The sequence below is a fragment of the Nilaparvata lugens genome, chromosome 14 (genome assembly GCF_014356525.2).
Source record: "Nilaparvata lugens isolate BPH chromosome 14, ASM1435652v1, whole genome shotgun sequence".
Taxonomy (NCBI): domain Eukaryota; kingdom Metazoa; phylum Arthropoda; class Insecta; order Hemiptera; family Delphacidae; genus Nilaparvata; species Nilaparvata lugens.
Genome location: NC_052517.1, coordinates 12,231,651 through 12,251,616, shown reverse-complemented (window position 1 = coordinate 12,251,616; position 19,966 = coordinate 12,231,651). Strand labels below are relative to the sequence as shown.

Here is a 19,966-nt window from a genome sequence, read left to right as displayed (position 1 = left end):
CTAGAGTCAAGAAAACTTCAATTAATCTTGCCATGCCTGATTTAATAGGTTTATACTATAGAAAAACACTACAATTTGAAATAATTGAAAAATACAAACAGCTTCAATAAACATTGGCAGCTAAATCGAACAACAGAAACAACAATATCATGTTACTTTGTTGACATTCTTCATCTGATTCGGGGGCGCATTACTATCCCCGTTTAGATAGCAATACGTCACAAAACCAAACAAGATCAGTCATAAAATAACCAATCAATTTCAACATGAAATTACTCAAGAAAGAAAAAAAACCCGTTGAACCCAAATTTCGTCGATAGTAACCCATATAACCCATTTCATAATAATTTTGAATCCCCACTTTTTATTGACATTCTCGAATGAACCTTTGTTTCACTACACTGCACTTTCGTTGGTTTGTACGTTGCTTTATCGTCGGGGTTACAGTACCTTGTTTTTGGCGGTGAGCTTTTACCGGTTGAATTTGGCTTGACGGCGACGTCCTCTTACGTCCCTAGACCTGTCGTCTGAACGGGTGTCTTGAAGCGGTTTTACATAAAGTTGCGGAACCAAAGGGGTGGTAGTACAAGAAGTTGGTTTGGGGACACACATGAACCGCTGTAAATAAATGTATTACAGCATTAATTTCTAACTCTTCCTACAATTCATCAAAAGCTAAAACAGGAGTTATCTATTGATTACAATTAATTAAATTCTTTCATTCTTTGAATCCTCATTTTATATAGATTTTTATCTTTAAACTACTGATTCTTTTTATCAGAATTAATGGATCTTTCTTCACAAATATTCAAATTGAAATGATGCTAACTTATATGATATTTTTCGTTTGGTTTGCGAAATCAAATATAATTTTTCATATAGTAGCTCGGCTAGTATTGTTGGAAACTTGTGCGCCAGCCAACATTTATTTTATTTATTATTTATGAACTATAGGACGCAATCCAAGTGTAAATAACGGGCATTCGCCCAAAACTGCTCAGAACCTTAATTAAAAATGAACATTCCAGAGTTTATGATTTGATTTACCTACAAATACAAGTCCAAAAACTAGTATCAACTGAAATTATGAATTTATCCTCTAATAAAACAAGACACTTTATAACACAATAAAAGGAAAAAATATTAAAATTTGAACATTCATTAATATTAATTTCCTGGAGAAGAAAAACTTTCTTCTTCATCTATTAAGATTTCTATCATAAAAAAATTTACTAAATCATTCAAAGCCTTAATGACATAAGAAAACAGAGTCTGAAAAATATAAATTAAAAAATGTCATAAACTCAATATGAACAATTCTTAAAAGTTTCATTCCAATTTAAAGGCTATCTTCCTGACTTTCAGCAATACTCTACGATAATATATCTCCAGAAACAATAACTCAAATGTAACGTAACTGAAAACTTTCCATACTTCTGTAGAAAAATTTATAAGTATCTTCCATCACTAATAAAATCAAAAGGATTATTCTCAATCAATATTATTAACTTGAAAAATAACAGGCTTTGTTGATAAAATCTTTTGATTGAAGTTTCAATTAATTAATTTCCCTAAATTATATTTTAACCTTAGTTTACGTACCTTAGCGGTTATTTGAAGAAACAATTATTCGTACATGAAGAAGAAACACAATTAAACTTTTCAGGACATGGCACTACTAGAAAATTTAAACTTTAATAAAAATAAAACTAGCTCCTACATTAACTAAAAATGATATAAACTCATAAACTTGCCCAAAAAGGGCGAAACATAATGACTACATCTTTACTCTCGTAGTGCTCCTAGCAAAGTGTCCTCCGAAACGTAATCTGGTCCCTCGACTGGGGAATCCCCACTACTGTATTTAGAAACAGGTCTCCTATTGGGCGAAAGGAATCAATTTGACCAATCGTCGCGTGGCTTATAGAGCCTTTGGACCAAATAGTAACTGCAAAATCAGTAGTTTGTTATAATTTCAATGCTTGCTGTTTTCCAACTTATCGCATTTTATGTCGCGACAAGAAGGCTAAGTTTTAGAGATAATTCCATAATCTACATTCCTCGACGACTCGGAGCCACAATTTTTAAATATCTATCATGGGAAACTCGAAGTCATGGCCGTTCATAATAGAGAGAGAAAATAATTTATTTCGCTAACTCACTTACAATAATGGCTCTAGTCTATTGCGTATTAAATTTACTATTATAACTTGGGAAAAGGCCTGAATTAAAGAGAGTGCCCGGCACACTGTGGTTATAGTTACTGTATGGAAACGTAGTGAGCATAGGGACGGTTGCAGATGAACCACAATTGCATGTGGGATGTGAGACTGACATACCTCAGAAAATATGACTAATGCAGAAGTCTTTCTCATTACATTTGAGAAACGCTCATTTCTGCGATTTTGGTATAGAAGCTGCGGGAAGCAGAAGCATGGTGCTCAAACCAGTGCTACCACAATCGCAAGGAAAATAATGGCATACTACAGCGCACAACGCCATGTGGAGTTATCAGTGCCACTGCCATGTCTGCCAATGCATTCCATAAGAACTGCATTTGTGGTACCACAGAAGGAAATATTAGCTCCCCAGTTCGTCTGCAACCGACCTGAAATAGACTATTAGTTCCTTGCCCCAAAATCAGCTATCCTGCGATGAGCTTCCAGAATGTGGAGAAGTGTTTTACTAGCAGTTGTGGAAATAGCTATTGTAAGTGTGGCCATATAAGTTGCCACTGGGTTTCTAGGGGATAAGTTATCAGTTATCGAAATTCTACTGAGCATTGAAAGTTTTGTTATGTGAAATAGTCCCATATCATGATGCATCATGGTTGTGTATTTTGTTTTTCTGCAGCTGGTGAGATCAGTTTTGCCCCTGATGATAGGCCTACTGACACTGACACCGCTAATGCGATGGGGTAAGCAAACAATGTTTCAAATCCGAATAGAAGTTGTTATATAATAATTGTGATTCACAGTGTGCTCGAATAAATCAATCAGTCATCTCATGGAACCACACAAAACACATTCAAATAATCACAATTGAAAAACACAATGGAAAAACAATTTCAAACAATAATAACAATTCTGAGTGATCTCAGGTCTGGTGTCAAAGTTTTCAAGTAGCATCTGATCGACTTTAGGCCGCTGATGTGACTTGACCAGTTTCCAAGCAGCTGGTACCAATGGTTTAACGTGTCCATCCGAAACATGGAAGTGACTCAAGAAATTGTACTTTATGTAACAAGTCCGCATAAATATGATTGTTTCTGGCCGAAACGTAGTTGAGGGCAGACTTATTATACGAATGTGGTAAATACATTACCGTGCAAGTTACATACAATATTTTTGTCATACTTATCTGAGAAAGAATAATATTGCTGAGAAACAGAGACCATCACCTGCTGCAGCTCGAGCTACTGCATCCTATAACCATGACCTACCCTGTAGCGCCTAGTTCATAACAGACAGACAGACCCTTCGAGCTCAAATAAAATAATAAAGGCTTAAATTATAAGATTTCAGATGAGTTCTTATAAATTGAAACTCCTTAAATGAGTTCTTTCATTATTTGAATTAGTATATTGATTACTCAGATGTTGTAAAATATGAAGCACATTGATTATAATAGTAAAGGATGAAACTTTTTCACTCAGCTGAATGTATTGAAATCTAACTATCATTACTATAGAGTTGAGAGTGCAACATATTTTAACAATATAAAGCAATTCGATAGGCAAAACTATTCTACATAGACTACGATTCAAAGATAATATGGTTGAAACTGCAACGCTAGCGAGTCATCGGAGAGCAATGACACACGCTTGATGTACATTCCGTAGCTATGAACTTTTCTATCCATTATTGTATTCCAGCCGGAAATCTCTACCACTGAATTATATTAGTGAACTAAAATGGATTCAGTTGAACTGAATAAACCTAAGATAAGATTATAATTGTATTAATCACGGAAGGTAAACTAATAAAGAATAGGGATATCAACAAAATAATATGAAATATAAAGCGAATAGAATATAAAATATGAGGCCTTAGACATTATCTTATTATTTTATGAATGGAATATATATTATCTATATGTACTAACTCCTAACTATGTGAATGTATATTCTTAACTATGAATGGATGAGTATTAAGCTATTGAAAATGGGTATAGTATAGAATATTATGATAAATCGTCTTATGCTAAATAACTTATTATTATATTATTATTATTAGAGACATCATTTACATACATAGTATTATGACTGTTGATGACTTCAAAAATTGATCATCACCCGATTTACCAAACAATCAATTACCTACTACCGGGGGAAAACTGTACAATCATTTACCACGAGTATGCAGCCGATCAATGAAATAAAATTAAACCTAATTCACCTACCTAAATATATTTAAGATTACGAGGTTAATAACATAATTTAATGACTAATCTAGTTGCGCAAGTTATTTACATTCCGGAATTTCTTCTATATACATTATATTGTCACGTAACAAAATCTTTGACTAAACCCTTCATGAACCCGTAATGAATCCTTCTAACAAATACGGTAAATATCTCTATCATAACTCTTTTTCTCTTTTCTCCTTCTCATTCATTAGGAATCATCTCGTTGAGTGTATAGAGACAAGGCTATAGAGTGGCGCCATACTCACAAAAACTTATCCAATTATAACTCACGACAAAAAATCTTGTCTTCAATAGACTGATCTGTTTCCTGGTCGGATCTTTTTTCAACATAAACTCAAGTGTGATTTTGCATTCTACAATCATGAGAAAAACACTTTTCATTATAATATTCTAGTAGGAAACCTCTACGACAGAACGCTAGTCAAAACAAAACTATGATCGAGTGCCAGGCTATTATTTATCGCAAACTCAAAGTACGTGACATTTTCTCTAAACACTGGAAGAATAATTCTCAAGGCATGATTTAATAATATGAAAATTCAGCTGGAACAACTATCTTAGCATTGGACTGCTACTGCTTGACTTATGATTATCAACATTATTGAATTTACCAACACATTGATAGACTACTATTACACTATTACTGATTCTCAAGTTCACTGACATTTTCCAACCTTACTGGAGCCTCACATAATTATTTCTCAACAATAAACTTCATATCCAACTAGTTTCAATTACTCTACTAGATCTCAAATATCTCAACTTATTCACATGGAAAACTTGATTACAATTTTACTATTCCATTAAAAAAAATTATCATTTCATTAAGATTTTCCTATTTTTTTTTTATTTATTAATACTTTTTGACTACTTATCTCTAAAGGGTCCTACTACTGTAATTACCTCAATTTAATTTTCCCAACAAAAATTCTATTTCCTTTTTGACACGAATTTTCCTACATATTTCTACTTTCACTGATAACCATTTTAACATTACCTAGTTACTCGAAAAATTTCTCTGTTATTTTATTTGTATACCTTAACTAATCACTTTAGATATTCATTGTCTAAAACTTTCAATTTTCGTTTCCATACTAAATTTCTAAGCAACTTTAAACTCAATAGTACCCCCTTTTTTTTACCAATTATTACTTGTGTTTTTGCGGCTGACTTTCCTACCAAACATTAACGAACCTTTTGACTGGGCTTCCCTAAACTGCCTTATTCTGATTGCTTTCCTTACAATCACTACGAAGACTCACTAAATATTCTAGATTTCGGTTTACGTTATTCTACTGACGAGCCCCATAACTCTCGAATGAACCAGACCGTTTACTAGATACAAAAAAATCTTAGCTCACACCATCTTCGGTGCCTTTCGCTAAAATTATACAATTCCACCGTACAAATTTGCAAGGTTAGTCACAGCTAAATTCCTTGATTTGTTACATGGACAACTATCGGGCAGTGCTCCGTTCTCTCTGGACACGGACCTACACTCGCGCCGATTACCTAAATTCAACAACAACACACACAGGCAGGACATCCCCTTGTCCTCCTCTAAATCTTGAGTCTCAACTAAACAAACAAAAAAATTCCCCACAGTCTACAGGAAACGTTACCAACACAACGGATCTTTACACTATCACTACGCATGCCTACCGCAAAAATCACACCTAAAAAAATTATTTCCAATAATAAAACTGATTCACCTTTTCGAGAATAAACATTACTGATAAAGGGACTTAACAACCTCATCTGAATCAACTTATTTTCATACAAATTCCCAAGGATTTGATTATCGTTTCAACTTTAATCTACAATACCCAATTATTTAGTTTAAACATCTCAAGGCCAAAACTACTCATCAACTTTTCAAAACTACATATCAACAATAACTAATAAAACAGTTTCCTATTTATTCTCTGATTACCTTCGATCTACCTAAACTTATCAAAAAAATTTCCTATTTTCCTCAAACATTCTCCCATAATAATTTCCGCATTTTCCTAATTTACTTGGGTTGACCTTTAAAATCTCAATATTCCCTTTCACTACTACTATAATGATATTCAACTACCAGACGTGAGACCAGAATACGTACGTTGACATTACAATAATTTCTATCATCATTCACGGAATTACAGAATACAAAAAATTTATTCAGTACTTAGAATCAGTTATTTTCACCTATGCTCGTTTCTTCTACTAATTTTTATTCTAACGTTAAACCTTTCAATATCAATGATCAATTTCAATATGAAGTTTCAGAATACTTTCAACTTGAGCTTCAATGATACCTAACTTTATCTTTAAGCACTTCAAAAGATTTTCATTTTAATGAATTTACTGAACTGAATAACTTCCTATTTCATCTACAATTATTTAAACTTCAGAAAAATTGGAGTAGCAACAATAAATTATTCATTCAACTCCAAACCCAAATATTGACAGTTAACACGTTCACAGAATGAATTATTAAGTATAGACTCAGAAAAATTGATCTAGTATTATTAGAGTAAGTTATGAAAAATTTAATTTTTTAGAAAATTTGAATTCCAGAGATTTAAATATCTCTAGACAGCAGAGTCGGCGCAGTTGTGTGCCAAAGAAGATAATTTTGAATAAAATTTAGAATTTAGAAATAGGCCGACACATCTAGAAAATACCTGAGTCTATACCTAATTCATGCAGGTGAACGGGCTAGAGTCAAGAAAACTTCAATTAATCTTGCCATGCCTGATTTAATAGGTTTATACTATAGAAAAACACTACAATTTGAAATAATTGAAAAATACAAACAGCTTCAATAAACATTGGCAGCTAAAATCGAACAACAGAAACAACAATATCATGTTACTTTGTTGACATTCTTCATCTGATTCGGGGGCGCATTACTATCCCCGTTTAGATAGCAATACGTCACAAAACCAAACAAGATCAGTCATAAAATAACCATCAATTTCAACATGAAATTACTCAAGAAAGAAAAAAACCCGTTGAACCCAAATTCGTCGATAGTACCCCATATAACCCATTTCATAATAATTTTGAATCCCCACTTTTTATTGACATTCTCGAATGAACCTTTGTTTCACTACACTGCACTTTCGTTGGTTTGTACGTTGCTTTATCGTCGGGGTTACAGTACCTTGTTTTTGGCGGTGAGCTTTTACCGGTTGAATTTGGCTTGACGGCGACGTCCTCTTACGTCCCTAGACCTGTCGTCTGAACGGGTGTCTTGAAGCGGTTTTACATAAAGTTGCGGAACCAAAGGGTGTAGTACAAGAAGTTGGTTTGGGGACACACATGAACCGCTGTAAATAAATGTATTACAGCATTAATTTCTAACTCTTCCTACAATTCATCAAAAGCTAAAACAGGAGTTATCTATTGATTACAATTAATTAATTCTTTCATTCTTTGAATCCTCATTTTATATAGATTTTATCTTTAAACTACTGATTCTTTTTATCAGAATTAATGGATCTTTCTTCACAAATAATTCAAATTGAAATGATGCTAACTTATATGATATTTTTCGTTTGGTTTGCGAAATCAAATATAATTTTTCATATAGTAGCTCGGCTAGTATTGTTGGAAACTTGTGCGCCAGCCAACATTTATTTTATTTATTATTTATGAACTATAGGACGCAATCCAAGTGTAAATAACGGCATTCGCCCAAAACTGCTCAGAACCTTAATTAAAAATGAACATTCCAGAGTTTATGATTTGATTTACCTACAAATACAAGTCCAAAAACTAGTATCAACTGAAATTATGATTTATCCTCTAATAAAACAAGACACTTTATAACACAATAAAAGGAAAAATATTAAAATTTGAACATTCATTAATATTAATTTCCTGGAGAAGAAAAACTTTCTTCTTCATCTATTAAGATTTCTATCATAAAAAAATTTACTAAATCATTCAAAAGCCTTAATGACATAAGAAAACAGAGTCTGAAAAATATAAATTAAAAAATGTCATAAACTCAATATGAACAATCTTAAAAGTTTCATTCCAATTTAAAGGCTATCTTCCTGACTTTCAGCAATACTCTACAATAATATATCTCCAGAAACAATAACTCAAATGTAACGTAACTGAAAACTTTCCATACTTCTGTAGAAAAAATTTATAAGTATCTTCCATCACTAATAAAATCAAAAGGATTATTCTCAATCAATATTATTAACTTGAAAAATAACAGGCTTTGTTGATAAAATCTTTTGATTGAAGTTTCAATTAATTAATTTCCCTAAATTACATTTTAACCTTAGTTTACGTACCTTAGCGGTTATTTGAAGAAACAATTATTCGTACATGAAGAAGAAACACAATTAAACTTTTCAGGACATGGCACTACTAGAAAATTTAAACTTTAATAAAAATAAAACTAGCTCCTACATTAACTAAAAATGATATAAACTCATAAACTTGCCCAAAAAGGGCGAAACATAATGATTACATCTTTACTCTCGTAGTGCTCCTAGCAAAGTGTCCTCCGAAACGTAATCTGGTCTCTCGACTGGGGAATCCCCACTACTGTATTTAGAAACAGGTCTCCTATTGGGCGAAAGGAATCGATTTGACCAATCGTCGCGTGGCTTATAGAGCCTTTGGACCAAATAGTAACTGCAAAATCAGTAGTTTGTTATAATTTCAATGCTTGCTGTTTTCCAACTTATCGCATTTTATGTCGCGACAAGAAGGCTAAGTTTTAGAGATAATTCCATAATCTACATTCCTCGACGACTCGGAGCCACAATTTTTAAATATCTATCATGGGAAACTCGAAGTCATGGCCGTTCATAATAGAGAGAGAAAATAATTTATTTTGCTAACTCACTTACAATAATGGCTCTAGTCTATTGCGTATTAAATTTACTATTATAACTTGGGAAAAGGCCTGAATTAAAGAGAGTGCCCGGCACAGTTTGAATGTTTGAATGTTTGAATGTTTAAATGTTCAAATGTTCAAATGTTTAAATGTTAAATGTTAAATGTTTAAATGTTTAATGTTTAAATGTTTAAATGTTTGAATGTTTAAAGTTTAAATGTTTAAATGTTAAATGTTTAAATGTTTAAATGTTTAAATGTTTAAATGTTTAAATGTTTAAATGTTTAAATGTTTAAATGTTTAAATGTTTAAATGTTTAAATGTTTAAATGTTTAAATGTTTAAATGTTTAAATGTTTAAATTTTAAATGTTAAATGTTTAAATGTTTAAATGTTTAAATGTTTAAATGTTTAAATGTTTAAATGTTTAAATGTTTAAATGTTTAAATGTTTAAATGTTTAAATGTTTAAATGTTTAAATGTTTAAATGTTTAATGTTTGAATGTTTGAATGTTTAAATGTTTGAATGTTGAATGTTTGAATGTTAAATGTTCAAATGTTCAAATGTTCAAATGTTTAAATGTTTAAATGTTTAATGTTTAAATGTTCAAATGTTTAAATGTTTAAATGTTAAATGTTTAAATGTTTTAAATGCTTAAATGTTTAAATGTTTGAATGTTTAAATGTTTAAATGTTTAAATGTTTAAATGTTTAAATGTTTAAATGTTTAAATGTTAAATGTTAAATGTTTAAATGTTTAAATGTTTAAATGTTTAAATGTTAAATGTTTAAATGTTAAATGTTTAAATGTTTAAATGTTAAATGTTTAAATGTTTAAATGTTTAAATGTTTAAATGTTAAATGTTTAAATGTTTAAATGTTTAAAGTTTAAATGTTTAAATGTTTAAATGTTTAAAGTTTAAATGTTTAAATGTTTAAATGTTTAAGTTTAAATGTTTAAATGTTTAAATGTTTAAATGTTTAAATGTTAAATGTTTAAATGTTTAAATGTTTAAATGTTTAAATGTTTAAATGTTTAATGTTTAAATGTTTAAATGTTTAATGTTTAAATGTTCAAACGTTTGAATGTTTAAATGTTTAAATGTTTAAATGTTTGGATGTTAAATGTTTAAATGTTGAATGTTGAATGTTTGAATGTTTGAATGTTCAAATGTTCAAATGTTTAAATGTTAAATGTTTAAATGTTAAATGTTTAAATGTTTAAATGTTTAATGTTTAAATGTTCAAATGTTTAAATGTTTAAAGTTTAAATGTTTAAATGTTTAAATGTTTAAATGTTAAATGTTTAAATGTTTAAATGTTTAAATGTTTAAATGTTTAAATGTTAAAATGTTTGAATGTTTAATGTTTAAATGTTTGAATGTTTGAATGTTGAATGTTTGAATGTTCAAATGTTCAAATGTTTAAATGTTTAAATGTTTAAATGTTTAAATGTTTAAATGTTAATGTTTAAATGTTTAAATGTTGAATGTTTAAATGTTTGAATGTTAAATGTTCAAATGTTTAAATGTTTGAATGTTTAAATGTTCAAATGTTCAAATGTTTGAATGTTTAAATGTTCAAATGTTTAAATGTTTAAATGTTTGAATGTTTAAATGTTCAAATGTTTTAATGTTTAAATGTTTAAATGTTCAAATGTTTAAATGTTCAAATGTTTAAATGTTCAAATGTTCAAATGTTCAAATGTTTGAAATTTCAAATGTTTAAATGTTCAAATGTTCAAATGTTCAAATGTTCAAAGATCAAATGTTCAAATGTTAAAATGTTTTAATTTTTGGATGTTCAAATGTTTTAATGTTGAAATGTTCAAATTGTTTATATTTTCACATGTTTTTTTGTTGCACATTTACGGCGAAACACGGTTATATATTTGCATGTAATTCTACAGGTATGATGGTTGACGATGGCATCTACACACAATTAAAAACCCAGCTTTAGTGAGCAACTGGGACCCTTGAGAGAGCTACATTCTGAGTTTTGTTGCAATGCATCCAGTAGTTTTCCATAAATCATGATCAGTTAGTGAGATAAGAATTTTAGAAGAGATTCCAAGCCAAGCAAAATCCCATTCATCTGAAAAAATTGCTAATATCAAATCATTTCGTGTTGAATCACAATGGTAACAGTCGATATAAGCCTACCCAATATGGCCATTCTGCAATGCATCATGGGATCGTGTTTCGACCTCTTTCTACAGACCTTGCCAAAACCACATTGGGAATATAAACAAAACTTTGAAGGAATTAGCCGATATTGAAGTTGGTCCAATCTTTAATAAGGGAAATCGATTTTATTCATCCCATATAAGCCCCATTATAAAATATTTGGAATATTAATGGTGGCAGTGGGAGAAAATTGAAAATTGCAGTGGCCATACTGTGGTTATAGTTACTGTATGGAAACGTAGTGAGCATAGGGACGGTTGCAGATGAACCACAATTGCATGTGGGATGTGAGACTGACATACCTCAGAAAAATATGACTAATGCAGAAGTCTTTCTCATTACATTTGAGAAAACGCTCATTTCTGCGATTTTGGTATAGAAGCTGCGGGAAGCGGAAGCATGGTGCTCAAACCAGTGCTACCACAATCGCAAGGAAAATAATGGCATACTACAGCGCACAACGCCATGTGGAGTTATCAGTGCCACTGCCATGTCTGCCAATGCATTCCATAAGAACTGCATTTGTGGTACCACAGAAGGAAAATATTAGCTCCCCAGTTCGTCTGCAACCGACCTGAAATAGACTATTAGTTCCTTGCCCCAAAATCAGCTATCCTGCGATGAGCTTCCAGAATGTGGAGAAGTGTTTTACTAGCAGTTGTGGAAATAGCTATTGTAAGTGTGGCCATATAAGTTGCCATTGGGTTTCTAGGGGATAAGTTATCAGTTATCGAAATTCTACTGAGCATTGAAAGTTTTGTTATGTGAAATAGTCCCATATCATGATGCATCATGGTTGTGTATTTTGTTTTTCTGCAGCTGGTGAGATCAGTTTTGCCCCTGATGATAGGCCTACTGACACTGACACCGCTAATGCGATGGGGTAAGCAAACAATGTTTCAAATCCGAATAGAAGTTGTTATATAATAATTGTGATTCACAGTGTGCTCGAATAAATCAATCAGTCATCTCATGGAACCACACAAAACACATTCAAATAATCACAATTGAAAAACACAATGGAAAAACAATTTCAAACAATAATAACAATTCTGAGTGATCTCAGGTCTGGTGTCAAAGTTTTCAAGTAGCATCTGATCGACTTTAGGCCGCTGATGTGACTTGACCAGTTTCCAAGCAGCTGGTACCAATGGTTTAACGTGTCCATCCGAAACATTGAAGTGACTCAAGAAATTGTACTTTATGTAACAAGTCCGCATAAATATGATTGTTTCTGGCCGAAACGTAGTTGAGGGCAGACTTATTATACGAATGTGGTAAATACATTACCGTGCAAGTTACATACAATATTTTTGTCATACTTATCTGAGAAAGAATAATATTGCTGAGAAACAGAGACCATTACCTGCTGCAGCTCGAGCTACTGCATCCTATAACCATGACCTACCCTGTAGCGCCTAGTTCATAACAGACAGACAGACCCTTCGAGCTCAAATAAAATAATAAAGGCTTAAATTATAAGATTTCAGATGAGTTCTTATAAATTGAAACTCCTTAAATGAGTTCTTTCATTATTTGAATTAGTATATTGATTACTCAGATGTTATTGGGAGAGTCCTAACATACTCGACTGTAAAGAGAACATAATGATCTCTTTACAGTATAGTATGCTGTAATGAAAATCACATGTTTTCTTTTACTGCAAATAGCTGTTTAACGGCTTGATTCAATGCATGGAAAACCGCTGCAATTGAGTGAGTATGACAAAAAGTATTTTTCCCGGATCGGGATTCAAAAACGAGCCTCTGGTTTATAAAGCAAGTATCTAAATCACTCAAATACAGCCACTCTTTTTCAATTCAAATTTCTACTACACACAATTTCAAAACTACACAAAACATATACGAGACTATCAGCATGGAAAAACTGATAATCTTGTTGATGAAGTGTGTTGGGATGCAGGAAAAAATCAGGAGGATTGTATATTTTGCAGTTGAAGCAAAAAATTAGTATATGCTGGCTTGAGATCACAGTTTTTCAGACTAATGGAAAACATTCTAGCTGTCACCTCTCCATTTTCCAAGTTTTACAAGTTTCCAGTTTGTTTTTGTGGTGTGGCGAGAGAATGTGTCTCCAATTTGTGTATACAATATTTTTTGACACACCAAAAAACAAACTGGAAACTTGACAAACTCAATTTCAAGCTCTTTGCTATGTCTGAGCAAATACATGTTTTATTCCTTCTTCTCCTCCTTTCACTTCTTCTTCTTCTTCTTCTTCTTCTTCTTCTTCTTCTTCTTCTTTTTCTTCTTCTTCTTCTTCTTCTTCTTCTTCTTCTTCTTCTTCTTCTTCTTCTTCTTCTTCTTCTTCTTCCTCTTCTCCTTCTTCGATAGCACCACAGCCCAAATCGAGCTCTGGCCTCCTCAATACTGCGCCTCCATCCATCACGATCTCTTGCCTCCAATCTCCAATTCCTGATGGGAAGAAGTTCTGCTGCATCCTTTGAGATGCCATCCACTTATTTCAGTCTCGGCTTTCCCACCGGTCTCTTGCCTCCTCATTGTCCCATATATACTTATTTCCTGGGAGACCGAGTTTCTGCATCTGCTCCACATTCCCTGCCCATCTTGAGCGTTGCACTTACACAGACAGAGGTGGCTCTTTATTATATAGTGCAGCTAATTCATTGATGTATCTGATTTTTATTCCAATTTTGTAAATAATTGACTATCAATTCAATGTTGTTTGTTCATCTTCATCCACAATAGCCGAGGTTTCAATGCAATTAGTAAGAGTGAAGTTCATCCACGTTTCATCAGCCAGATACCGAAAAGAGCCCATAACAGGAATGATTACTACAGAGCAGGCTCCATTAAAGATTACAAGACTTTAAAGATAGATGAAGAAGGACATCAACAACGTGAAATGATATTCACCACAAAATTAATGGAACAGGATGGTAGAAAAGGAGTAAACGAGCCATTTACAGGCCTATTTGTGTAAGTAGCCAACAATACTCAAAAAACGTATTATTTATTGATTATGAACTATATTATCAATATCATAAATTATTGCTCTGTGCAAACCTTAACCTGTATAGTACTCGGGAGCCATGAGTCGAAACTTACCTGTTGGAAATTTCAAATTCCTCACAGAGGAAGGGATTTCCAAGCTTGATTTTGCGAATTTGGACAGCAATTCAGAAACTGGATATGTAATAGAATGCGATCTCAAGTATCCGAAAGAGTTACATGATAAGCATGCCAGCTCCCCACTCATGCCTCTCTACCAAACACCTCCACATGAATTGCTGTCAAACTATCAAACAAATGAGAAGAGTCAAACTGGAGCCAAAAAGCTCATGAACACACATTTTGACCGTGAAAAGTACATTGTTCACTACCTCAATTTTAAACTCTACCTTCAGCTCGGTTTGCAATTTATGAAAGTACATCGCGTTATTAGCTTTTCCCAATCTCCCTGGCTGAAAAGCTACATTGACTTCAATATCCACAATAGACAGAATGCAAAAAATAAATTTGAAATATCCTTCTTTAAGGCCTGTTGTAATCTTATCTTTGGAAAAACTATACAATCAGTTCGCAAGCATATCAATGTTAAAATTATCATGGATGAAAAATGGTTAGATAAGTACATTTCAAATCCGTTATGCAAATGCTGGCAAATAATTAGTCCGAATGTGATTGCGGTTTTCTCTCGTAAGTTGGAACTAAAAATGAACAAGCCTGTCTATTCCGGGTTTTCCATACTGGAGTTGAGTAAATTCCATATGCACGATTTTTTCTATTGTAAATTACAAAAAATTATACCGTGGGATCGCGTAGAACTCTGTATGACTGATACCGATAGTTTTCTTTTTAATGTGAGAGTGGAGGATGTGTATCAGTTGATTAAAGAAAATTTGAACCTATTCGACACTAATAACTATCCTCCTTACCACCCCTGCTTTTCCATGGTGGGAAATAAAGTTGTAGGAAAGTTCAAGGATGAGACAGCCTCAAAAACCGTCCATAAATTTATAGGGCTTTGATCTAAACTTTACTCGTATCTAGTATGTAATGAGAATAAAGAACCTGTAAATAAATGTGTAGCAAAGGGTGTACAGACCGGAGTGAAATGTAGAAAACTTAATTTTAATTAATATAAGAAATCGTTGATTGAACATTGTGAACACATTGAAAAATTCAATATGATGAGGTCCTATAATCACACCATATATCAGATTGAATGTGCAAGAATCTGTTTGAGACCATATGACGATAAGAGATACATTGCAGAGAATGGACACTTTGCCTTTTGGACATTATAGAGTGCTGACAACGCTCTGAACTGATTGCTCAGTATGTCCCGCGACGATCATCCATCACCACTAATTTTGATTTCATGTTGTAAATATGAATATTATTGGATCTAAGATAGTGTTGGAACTTCATAGCGTACCACGTGTCAACTATCCCACTCGCAAATATGAGTTGAAAAGTGGAAAAGACTTGCTTCAAGCCGATCTCATTGAGATGAGCAGTTTATCACGTTTTAATAAAGGTTATAGGTATATCTCAGCTGTTATTAATTGTATTTCAAAATTTGCATATTGTGGACCATCAAAAGACAAGTCAAGTCAATCTGTATTTGATGCACTCGAACCAATTATTTCTAAAAATAAGGGAGTTAAGTTGTTTCAATCAGATCGGGGAACAGAATTCTTCAATTCAAAAGTTAAAGCCCTATTAGATAGATACAGTATTAAACATTACCATGTTTTTAGCGATAAGAAAGCTTCCATAGTTGAAAGGTTTAATAGAACAATTAAAGCAAAAATTTATAGATATTTAACTGAACATGGAACCAAAAACTGGATATCGCAACTGGACAGTTTGGTTCATGATTATAATGCAACAATGCACACTTCAATTAGAATGAAACCTAAAGATGTGAGGAAAAAAGATTGTAATCATGTTTTAATGTCTTTGAATTCTGCATTCAATAGACGATATTAATAGAAAAATTCAAAACCAAAATTTAAGCTAGGAGATGTTGTACGAATCTCAAAGAAAAGGGTTTTTTTGATAAATCTTTTAACATAAATTGGAGCAAAGAGTATTTTGTGATTCTATATTCCCTTCTCAACCTGTAACATACAGCTTGCAAGATCTAAATGGAGAAGTAATTAGTGGTAGGTTTTACGGAGAAGAAATTAAAAGAACACAATTAAACAAATCGGAGAGACAAGTATATCTGATTGAAAAAATATCAAAGCATGACAGAAAGATTGCTTGTTAAGTGGATTGGATTTCCAACACCTAGTTATATTAGTAGAAGTCAACTATTAGATGAAAAATAATCTATTGTAATATCATATATACATTCCATTCAGTGTAAATATGACGAATATTTGGTGTAAATATAATATGTCTTTATCAAAAAATGCCTCTCAGTTTCATTCCAATCTGTAGTTTCATTTTCATAATTTGCTTTCGCTAAGGCTTAGATAAGGAGGAGCAGCAGATGCATTCTCGTAAAGAGGGTGTGGGAGAGAGAGGGAATGATATATTGAAGTGAGAAACTTCTATCAGTTTGCTAGTGACAGCGAGCACATGTCGACTGCATTCCAATGTCATAAGCCATACACACTCAGACACCCATGTGGTGGCTGGCACACACCCTCCTTTGATAACTTACGAAAAATGATCAGTTCCTTATCAGATCACATGCTGTACACGTGTCTAACATGAGTAATATCCCGATAGTGAATTTCGACAATATTATAAGACAGAAAGAAATCCCAACATGGTGCAAAAATGGTAAGTTGTTACCTCATAATGCAAGGATCCTTATAATAGGCTCTTCAGGCTTTGGTAAGACCAATTTGCTATTTAATTTAATTTTTTCAAAGAATGGGTTGAGATTTAAAACTATATACTTGCATACGAAGAGCGAGTATCAAGATAAGTACTTGTTTTTGAGAAAAGTCTTTTCAAAAATGAAGGATATTGAATTTCATATAAACAACAATTCTGAATCTATATCACATCCAAACAAAATATCAGAATATTCTTTAATTATATTTGACAATTTACAACTTAATCATGTACCTCAAATAAGAGAATATTTTACTATGGGCCGACATCGTAATATTAACACGGCATATTCTATTCAGAGTTATGGAGCTACACAGAAACATTTCACTGGGGACAATGCAAATATGATTATAATCTCTAAGATAGATTTATTGAGTCTCAAATTAATTCACAGAGATCATGTTGGAGGAGATATTTCTTATACAGATTTCAGTAAACTTTGTCATAAAGTTTGAGATCGTAAACCTCATAATTTTGTAACTATTATGACCGAGTGAGGAATTAATAGCAGAAAGTACCGAGATTTGCTCGATACGTTTCTTACCGTTAAGTAGAGATTAATTCTTTGTACAGTCATGTTGTCCAAAACACGCAGCAGAAAACTGAATAGAAAGAATGTTGGTTTAATCGATAAGATTAAGAACTTGAGAAAAGTAATCAGCGACAAGCATAAAAGCTCACTTTATTTTGAAAAACGATCGGAGGAATACAATAGGAAAACGCTCTCACCATTGATAGAGTCCATAATTGAACTGGGAAAAAACAAATCTAGTTTTCACTCTTATCATGGTGTAAAACAAAAAAAGGAAGAAGTAAAAGAGGAAGAAGAGAGTATGGAGATTGATGATGAGGAGTTGAGTTATGATAAAAGCTATGGGAGTTCAACAGGGAATCTTTTAAGTTCAACTAAATTTGAAAACAGTTTACTTGGTTCTAGTAAAAACAATGAGCTGCTGTCACAATACCTAAAAACGTTTCATGCAGAAAAATTGGATGATTCAATTAGTTATGGAATTTCATACAATTCTAAAGATGATGTGTATTATATTGGAAATCAGCAAGTAATATTCGATAATGGTTATATAAATATTTATAATGAAAGATTTCGTTTAACACATGGTCTATGGTTTGGCCAGAGCATTCGAATTGTAGCGCCAAATCCCTGACTACAGTTCTGCCAATAGCAGGCTTGTTGGCACCAGTGCCGACCGTCCAGCTTTTGGCTTGTCGAGAAAAAAAAGCCCCAGTCATTCTTGTTTTGTCGTTCAGTCGTTCTTGTCTTGTCACTCCGTTGTTGTGCAAGATCAAATTTTTATCTTGTCATGTAATTTCGATCGGAAATTTCTTGTAGATAATTATTCGAGTGTAGTGTGTGTGAATTATGAGTATAACAGCGTAAATAGTGTTGAATTGAATTAATTTGAATCAGATTTGAATTTATAAAGAATCAGTTTGAGCTCTGTTCAAAATACAATACAGAGCCTGCAAGTTGAACGTGAAAAGGCTGCCTGGAAGCAAACCTGTCTTTTTCCCAGATTTCATTCCTTCCTGAATCTGACCAAAACACCTAATAAAGGCTTCGAAGCGCAAGTAGACAAAATTGGATTAAATCTGGTGAGTTTTCGCTTTTTTTATTGTTCATTAATGCAGGGTTTAACTGTACAAATAACCTGGCTCAAATTGAAGATTAAATTTTACCCCTCGTTTGTATTTGATTATTCGAATAGTAAATTACAGTCCTCTGGTAGCTCTAGCCTGAGCTTTTTTCAGAACATTTTTGGTCCTCCTAACCGTGATGAATTTAAATTTGTAATTAATTAATTCACACACATTGGATTTAAGCAGTTTTGTATTTGTCCAGTGTTGGCATGTTGAGAATGGTCTGATCCATGCTCAACTTAGTTTGTTGTAGCCTTGTTCTAAGAGCAAGGTTTCTTGTCAATTTGTATTTGTCTGAAATTAAACTTATTTCAATTTAAATTGTAATTCTCCTGAAACTAGGCTCATTGTGCTCTTTTTCGGGAATTTGTTTGTTTGTTGGATTTTTGTATTGTCCATTTTGTTATACATGTTAGTGAAGGTTAATCACAGCATGATTTTGTTTGTTCAATTCAACAAGTTATCGTTTGTCTGTGAGTTGTTGGAAGAACATTATCTAATCATATAGTTTTGTCTTCAGCAGTAACTTATCTTGTGAATTGATAATCAAAGTTTAACTTTGATAACTTACTAGTCGTGATTCTTCCTTCCATTTAGTTTTGAACTCATTCTTGTTTTATTGTCTGTTGTTTTGTATTGTTGGGGCTGAATTGTTTTGTGTATGAGTTCAAGATGGAGGAAAAATTACAGAAACAAATCAGGGTGCATCACGCTAAACTGGAACAATTGTATGCCAGATTGCAAAGAATTTATGAACTGTCTAAAAATGTCTCTGATCCAAAAGTTGCTGAGCAATTTTTAGTGTTGTATCCTCGAGTGTCTCAGACCATTTCTGATTATGAAAATACAGAATTAGTGGTTGATGAGTTGGAACTTGAGTTGAATATAGACTATGTTGTAGCATTCAACGACTCACATCTAGATCTGTTCCAATATATTGAAGTAGCGGCTAACACTCTCAAACAGAAAGAGGCGACTGATGCTATTGCTCAATCTTCGGCAGCT

General features: G+C 32.6%; 1 protein-coding gene across 1 annotated transcript in view; it reads left to right on the top strand.

Annotated features, from left to right (window-relative positions):
- LOC111045521 overlaps positions 1-19,966 on the top strand; it is a 138,955-nt gene that overhangs the window by 20,279 nt on the left and 98,710 nt on the right. The window contains exons 7-8 of the mRNA XM_039441172.1: positions 2,854-2,917; positions 14,192-14,422. Of these exons, the coding sequence (XP_039297106.1) occupies positions 2,854-2,917; positions 14,192-14,422 (295 nt within the window). The remainder of the gene's footprint in view (positions 1-2,853; positions 2,918-14,191; positions 14,423-19,966) is intronic.